Genomic DNA, 8,535 nt, shown 5'->3' with positions numbered 1-8,535 from the left:
TCAGGGAGGACTTGCACCTCTGGTGCCCACCTTTCACCCAACTCGCACCTGTTGCTCCAAGAAGCTGCAGCATGCACAGCAGCCACGCCCCAGTAAAACTGTCTTGGCAGATACGCCAAGTTGAGGGTAAACAACAGCTCTGAAAGCCATTAGTGACCTGAGGGATGTCTACCCAAAGCATCGGAAGACTTTCCCTGCTGGAAGGGGTGGAGGAGAACAAGTTTTTCCAATGGCCATGAAGATGGCTGAAGCAGGTCTGTGGAGTGCTTAGACCTTGGTCACACACCAAAACTGCCAAGATCCTCCATTCCATCCCAGGCAATCTCCAGTTGTCTTGACTTTTTGTCCTGCCACTGGAGTTTGATGACTCTCGAAGAGATCGTGAGGCTGACAGCTTTGTCTCACTTCAATCCAATTCATTCTGAAGTCAAGACATCACCCTCTCCATGCTACTGCTCCTCTTTGAAAAAATGAAGGGCAAACAACAGTGATTTAGAGCATTTCTTCATATGACTATAGAGAGCCCGATTTCTTCTGCTGAAAACTGCCTGTTCAAATCCTCTGACCATTTATCAATTTGGGAATGGCTCTTAATACTATACCTTTGACTCAGTTCCCTATATATTTGAGAAATGAGGCCTTTATCAGAGACACTTGCTATAATTTTTTTATATTACTTCATCCATCTACAGTACCTTTCAGCAAAATGTAGTTTCCTTGATTATCTCTTTAAATTAGGTCTAATTTTGCTTTTGATTTCTCTGAGATCACGATTGCCACTCCTACCTTCTTCACTTTGGCTGAAACATTACAGACCCTGCTCCAGCTCTTCATTTCAACTGTGTGTGTGTCTTTCTGTTTCGAGTGTGTCTCTTGTACATGACATATTGTTGGATTCAGTTTTCCAAACCATTCTGTTATCTGATTCTATTCTATAGGTTAGCTTATCCCATTCACATTCAGTTATGATGACTAACTGTGCATTTCCCTCCATCCCATTTTCCTCTGTTTATCCCCCTCTCTCTTTTCATCCTGTCCCTCCTCAAAAGTCTGTATTGTTTCCAATCACTGTCTTCCCCAATCCACCCTTGGAGCCCTTATCACCCTGCCCCCCATATCTCTTATCCTCTTCCCTCCTATCTCCCTGTTGGGCAAAATAGATTTCTATATCCACCTGAGTGTGTATATATAGTCTTCCCTCTGGTTTTTTTGGCTAGGTGATGGGGTTAAGGGACTTGCCCAGGGTCACACAGCTAGTAAATGTTATGTATCTGAGGCCGCATTTGAACTCAGGTCCTGAATCCAGGGCCGGTACTCTATCCACTGCACTGCCTAGCTGCCCCAGTCTTCCCGCTTTGAACCAATTCTGATGAGGGTGGGGTTCAAGCAGTGCCCACCACTTCTGCCCATTTCCCCCCTCCACTATAAAAGTTCTTCCTTGCACACCTCTTTTATGGGAGGAAATTTGCTCCAGTCTACCACTCCCTTCCTTTTCTCCCACTGCACCCCTCATTCACACCTCTACATTCTTTTTTTGAAGGTCCCAACATAATCAGGTCACACCCATGCCCTCTGTCTATGCAGACTCCTTCTAACTGTCCTAATAATGATAAAGTTCTTAGGACTTATATGTATTACCTTCCTATATAGGAATGTAAACAGTTTAACTTTATTAAGTACCTTATGAGTCTATTTCCTGTTTACCTTTTTATGCTTCTCTTTAAAGTCTTTGTTAAGGTAAGAGTCTGCTTCCAATGTGGAGAGTGTACTGTCCCAAGCTTCAGGGGTTTGTATAGCTGTTTTCAGAGATACTTGTAGGGACCTGTAAATTTTCAGTTCTTCCAAGGTGGTATGATAAGGGGCAAGGTGTTTACTCCTTTCCTGGCCTGTGACCACAAGTACTCCTTTCTGTCTTGTAACTGTGAGGAGGGGTTCCTCTCTATAACCACTACAAGCTCCACCATGCCAGCACTCCTCCTTACCCCAGCACTGCCACCCAAAACTGTGACCCAGATCCACACACCGGCAAAGCAAGAGATTCCTGCCTCAGCACTGGCAAAGAGATCCCTGCAATCCCTCTCTGATCAGCCACTGGATTCCCCCTCAGTCTGTGGGCCAGAAGCTCGGGAAGCAGCTGCCCCCCCCCCACCCAGGCCACACTCTTGGGGAATGGAGCTGAAACCCTGCCTTCCTCTCTGAGCACCAACAGAAACAGACTTTTCCCACTGACCTTCTAAGTTGTCTTTGGCATTCGTGGATTGAGGAGTCTGGAAAACTCCACAGCTGCCCGGGATTCAGTCCTCTGAGGCCTGCTCCAGGTTTGCTGCAGCCTGCGCGCCCATGCTGTGCTGCGCTGCGCTCCCAGCCCAGCACGATACACCTTTCTGATCAATCATCCAGGTTGTCTTGGGCTGGAAATTTGTTTCACTCTGTCTTTTTGTGGGTTCTGCTGCTTCAGAATTTGTTTAGAGCCATTTTTTATGAGTATTTGGAGGGGTTTGGGGGAGAGCTCAAGCAAGTCACTGCTTTCACTCCGCCATCTTGGCTCCGCCAGCCTATGCTTCTCTTTAACCTTTTATTTGAACGTCAGATTTTCTATTCAGCTCTGATCTTTTCACCAAGAATGCTTAAAAGTCCTCTATTTTGTTAACTATCCATTTCCTCCCTGAAGGATCATACTTAGTTATGTTGGGTAAATTATTCTTGGTTGTAATCCTAGTTTCTTTGCCCCCTGGAATATCATATTTCAATCCCTTTGCTCCTTTAATGTGGAAGCTGCTAAATCTTATGGAATCCTGACTACAGCTCCACATGTGAATTGTTTCTTTCTGGCTACTTACAATATTTTCTTCTTGACCAGTGACTTTTGGGATTTGGTTATACTATTCCTAGGAGTTTTCATTTCAGGATCTCTCTCAGGAAGTGATTGGTGGGTTCTTTCAGTTTCTATTTTACCCTCTGGTTCTACAACATCAGAGCAGTTTTCCTTGACAATTTCTTGAAAGATGATGGCTAGGCTGTTTGTTGGGTTTTTTTTACCATGGTTTTCAGTAGTTCAATAATTCTTAAGTTCTTCCTCCTTGATCTATTTTCCAGGTCAGCTGTTTTTCCAATGAGGTATTTCACATGGTCTTCTATTATTTCATTCTTTTGACTTTGGATGATTGTTTCTGGAAGTCTCATGGAGTCATTAGCTTCTACTTGCACAATTCAGATTTTTAATTCAGTGACATTTTGTACCTCTTTCTCCATTTGGTCAATTCTGCTTTTTAAGATGTTCTTTTCTTCAGTGAATTTTTGTACCTCCTACGATCATGTCTTGGTCTTCCCTGCCACTGCAGTAGCTTTTTCATGGTCAAGTTCATTTTTTTTGTTGTTGTTGTTCTTTGTTCATTTCCCCAGCCTATTTCTTCACTTTGAAATTTATGTGAAAGTTGGACCCTGAGAAGATTCTGGGAAGGTTCAAAAATTCCAAGCTCACCAGATTTTCCCCACAAACAAGATGAAATAGCACCTCAGAATAAATATACAGCATAAAAATAAATGAGTAGGGACAGAACAGTGGTCATCCTGGGACAATCAGAGAAGATCAGAAGGAAAATCCCAGGATGAGGTTTGGTTCCTGTGAAGAGTAAACACCTCCAGGCTGGTTCCACTTTAACTGCATTAGCTAGGTTAGGAGGCACCCTGGGCCCCAGCCACAGGAGCTTTTATCCCTGGGACAGTGAGGGGAGATGAGCATCTGAGCTGGGGAAGACTGAGGGAAACTCTGCTGACAAGGAACACTGGACCCAGCTGTGCTACGAAGATGCAGCCCTGAGTGAAAAGGAACCAGCACATACCTACTGAATGCAGAAGCAGTGGGGCAGGAAATCGCTGGCTGTGGACACTTACAGGAGGCTGGAGGTCTCAGTTTTGGTTCCAGGCCAAAGGGGAGAACTGAAAGAGGATTTGAGGGCAGAGGCACAATCACCCTTACTCCAGGGCTAGAAGTCTACAAAGGAAAAAATAAGCAGGCAAAGGAGAAAGAATCCAACCATGGAAAGTTATTACAGGAATAGAGAAGACTGGGGTTCATCTTCAGAAAACGATACTGAAGCAAAGAAACCGTCTTCTATCCCAAACAGTAATGTCAAATGGTCACCTGTCCAAGAAGAACTTTAAAAAGATTTTAAAAATCAAATGAGAGAGATTGAGGGGGGAAAAAAACAACGAAGAACACTCCAAGAAAAACAAGAAAATCACAAAAAGAAAGTCAACCAATTAGAGATCCAGAATCTTAAGGAAGAAAAAGACTCCTTGAAAATCAGAATTGGGCAAGCGAAGTCATAAGAGACCAAGAAATAATAAAATGAAAGATAAAGAATGAAAAAATAGAAGAGAAGAGAATGTGAAACATCTCATAAGAAAAAGAGCTGATCTGGAGAACAGATCAAGAGAAGAAAACATAAAAATAATCAGATACTCCTGCTGGGGCGAGGGGGCTTGCATGTGAGATGACAGAACTGGGGAGTTTCCTTTTCTTTAATTTAATATTTTATTTTTCCCAATTACATATAAAAACAATTTTCAACATTCATTTTTTAAATAGAGTTCCAAATTCTCTCCCTCCCTCCCCACCCCCCTTATTGAGAAGGCAGGTAATCCTATTTAAGTTATACATGTGTAATCATGCAAAACATATTTCCATATTAGTCATGTTGCAAAAGGAAATACAGACCAAAATAAAGCCCAAGAAAAGTAAAGTAAAAATTTTAAAAAAAGGTGTATTCAGACTTTATCAGTTCTTTCTCTGGGGATGCATAGCATTTTTCACATTAACTCCTTCACAGTTGTCTTTCTTAAGAGTTCTGTGGCAACAATTGTTTGAGAAGCAAAGTACCCCTTTCCTGCACTCCCCAAACCATAGTTTAAAGTTCTTGAGAGTACACAATTGATTACAAGAGATAAGGGGCATAGGGCTGAAATGTTTATTTTCCCCTATCCCTGCTTAAGGTGTGTTAACAAAAGACATTAATATCTCATTTGTAATCTCTGGTAGGGGAGGGCATCTTGGACCCAGGTAGACACAGCTATCAAGTCATAAGTTCAGAGGCAGCAACAGACCTCAGCTGACTTAGGGGTGTTGGGAAAAAACCACCAAGAAAGAAAACTGTACAGCATGGAATAAGTCCCCCGTACTGGCACCAGTGTCCCAGGGAATTCGTGCAATCTCAGAATGGCTTGGCCACTGCCACCAGATATTTTTAGGACATTAGGATATCAAATAAGAGAACAAGGGCCCTTACTAAAAGACAGTCCTGAAATATTTACCTTGGATTGTCTATGTGAATGCTTGCTACACGGTGGGATAGGGGAGATTTACATAGCCAAAAAAATCTTCACAGGAACCTAATATTGGAGAGAAGGGTCTTAATTATTAATGTAGCTATGTATAAATGTGGGTACTCATGTATAACTGACAAGCAACATCAATGCATTTACATTAATAAAAGAAAGATCAATGTGATCTTTCAGGAAACTGAAGAAGTAACAAATCACTCAGCTCCTGCTGGGAAAGAGGATGAATTGAGAATGCAGAGACACATACATTTCATAGCATGGCCAATCTGGGAACTGGTTTTGCTGGACTGAGCTTGCTTACAATTAAGGCATTTTTATTTCCGTTTTATGGAGAAGCAGTAAGAGGAACAGATTATGAAAGCATGTACAAAAAATGAATGAGTGAGGCAAGCAGAAAAACCAAAGGAAGGTATGTGCAATAATAAAAACCCTAAATAATAACCATATCTTTTTGCACACTAAGAAGAAAGTCACAGTACCCATATTACCCACGTTATGGGTTGACTTGGCAGTCATAGCTCAACTGGTCCCACCAGCACCTTCTCACTAAACTGTTTTTGATTCCTACTTATCTAAGTCTGTTCCACTGATTTGCAATCAGCAACAATAGTTTTGATGACTACTATTCTGCCATATAGTGTGAGGTCTAGAATGGCTATGTCTTCATGCTTTACATTTTATCCCCCATTATTTCCTCTATGATTCTAGACCTTTTCCCCCTCCAAACTAAGGTCACTATTTTGTCTAGAGCTACAAAATAATTCTTCAGTGTGTTCACTGGTAGAACACCAACTGTGTAATTAAAGTATTATCATTTTTATCATAATGGGACAGCCCAACCATGAACTATTTTCTACTTACAAATGGACAATCCCTTAGATAACAGCTATCTGAGAGGAGGGCAGGAAATACGTTAGGAAATGAAGAAACAAAAGCTATCAATAATATTTTTTGAAAGGGAAGGGAAAAATCATTTACAGCTAAGTAAATATAAAATATATCCAGAGTTTTCCTACAAATAATTTTTAGCAATCTTGATTAAACAATTCATGACTCTAGGAGCAGTAAAAAGCATGCTTGTTTTTTACCATAGCCATGCCAGCATCAAATCCTTTCACTTTTAACAATCTTTGTCAAATCCATGGGGTTGAAGAGAATCTTGGACCTTTTAGATTCACAGAGAATGTTTTTTGAATTCTGAATTTTTTTCATACGGTTGTGGATAATGTGTGTTTCCTTTCCTTGAATCTGCCTGTTCCCATATTTTGACAACTTGCCTATTGAAGAACGATTCCTGTTGTTATAAATTCATGTCAGCTCCCTATCAGTGTTGGATGTCAGACTTTTATGAGAAGTGTATGGAGAAGGGTAAAGCTCTATGGAGAAATGACTCATGTTGTGAAAATAAAAGGCATCAATAAAACTTATTATAAAACATAAATAAATTAATGGAGGAAGAAAGTGTTTAATGAACAAATGTATTTCCCAATTTGCTTTGATGTTTCTTGTGCCTGTGTTAGAAAACAACATACACCCATTTTGGGCTGAGGTTTCTTATGCATTTGAATGCCTGTAACTTGTCAGTGGGAGTTAAAAGTAAAAGGGATTTTTTAGATGATAGTCTGATTCTGAGGCACTGACTAGTACAACTCTTCTGCCACCTGGTGGCAACCATTGTGAACTGCATGGAGCTCAGGAGAAACAAAGGAAATTGTTATTTATCCCTCTCAAAACACCACAAAATAACGTAATCAAGTCAGCAATCTTGCCCCTCCGGCATTAAACAGATTGGCAAGCTGGGAGGATGCTCCCATCATCACTGCAGTTCATTTGCAGCATGAGGTTTATGATATTAAATAAGGGATGAACCACATACCATGAAGATCTTCTCATGGTTACAGTATTCGTGACTTTTTCTTCTGCATGAATTCTCTGAGCCCTCCTTAATGTTCCATTAGTGCCTAAGACTTTCCTGCATTTTATTACACTTATGGAGTTTCTCACTGCACACTCTGGTGTTCAGTAAAGTGCCCTTTTTGGCTGAAGGCTTTTCCACATTCATTGCTTCTGTGTAGTTTCTCTCAAACAGGATAACCCAGCAAGCAAGAACCATATTTCAAGGGTTTCAAGCTTACCCTCCAGCATGAATTCTCATTTATTAATTATGCATGGCAAAGCTTTCCCACATGTATTATATTAACTAAGTTTCTCTTCTGTATGAATGCTTTTGTGTTTGCTAAGTAATGACTTACGGGTGAAGTTTTTCCCGCATTGATTGCACTCAAAGGGTTTCTCTCCAGTATGAGTTCTCCGATGTGAAACCAGTGATGACCTCTGGTTGAAGTTTTTTCCACATTCATTACACTCAAAGGGTTTTTCTCCAGTATGAATCTTTTGATGTGAACTAAGTGATGACCTCCGGCTGAAGTTTTTCCCACACTCATTACACTGAAAGGGTTTTTCTCCAGTATGAATTCTCCAATGCTTAATAAGTGATGACCTCAGACTAAATTTTTTCCCACATTCATTACACTCATAGGGTTTCTCTCCAGTATGAATTCTCTGATGCACAGTAAGGTGAGATTTGTTGTGGAAAGCTTTCCCACATTCAGTACATTCATAGGGTTTCTCTCCAGTATGAATTCTCAAATGGAAAACAAATGATTTTCTATGGCTAAAGCTTTTCCCACATTCACTACACTCATAGGGTTTCTCTCCAGTGTGAATTCTCTGGTGTACAGTAAGTTGAGATCTGTTGTGGAAAGCTTTTCTACATTCATCACATTCAAAGGGTTTCTCTCCAGTATGAGTTCTTCGATGTACAACAAGCTGAGATTTGTGGTAGAAGGCTTTTTCACATTCATTACACTTAAAGGGTTTCTCTCCAGTATGAATTCTCTGATGTAAAGTAAGCTGAGATTTGTTGTAGAATGCTTTCCCACATTCATGACACTCAAAAGGTTTCTCTCCAGTGTGAATTCTTTGATGAACAACAAGCTGAGATTTGTTATGGAGAGATTTTCCACATTCATTACAATCTAAGGATTTGTCCCCACTATGAATTCTCTTATGTACAGTAAGCTGAGATTTGTTATGAAAGGCTTTTTCACATTCATTACACCCAAAAGGTTTTCTCCAGTATGAATTCTCTGATGGAAAAGAAAGGACTTCTTATAATTGAAATTTTTCCCA

The 8,535-nt window shown here is 40.6% G+C and overlaps 1 protein-coding gene across 1 annotated transcript in view; it reads right to left on the bottom strand.

Moving 5' to 3' along the window:
- Nucleotides 1-4,513: 4,513 nt before the first annotated feature.
- Nucleotides 4,514-8,535, bottom strand: part of LOC110197899 (uncharacterized) — a 28,049-nt gene continuing 24,027 nt past the window's right edge. The window contains exon 7 of the mRNA XM_078146447.1: nt 4,514-8,381. Within this exon, the coding sequence (XP_078002573.1) occupies nt 7,540-8,381 (842 nt within the window). The 3' untranslated portion in view covers nt 4,514-7,539. The remainder of the gene's footprint in view (nt 8,382-8,535) is intronic.

The sequence above is a fragment of the Phascolarctos cinereus genome, unplaced genomic scaffold (genome assembly GCF_003287225.1).
Source record: "Phascolarctos cinereus isolate Bilbo 61053 unplaced genomic scaffold, phaCin_HiC Scaffold_726;HRSCAF=1367, whole genome shotgun sequence".
Lineage (NCBI taxonomy): Eukaryota > Metazoa > Chordata > Mammalia > Diprotodontia > Phascolarctidae > Phascolarctos > Phascolarctos cinereus.
Note: the sequence above shows the minus strand (reverse complement) of the source record. Positions and strands in the feature narration are given on the sequence as shown.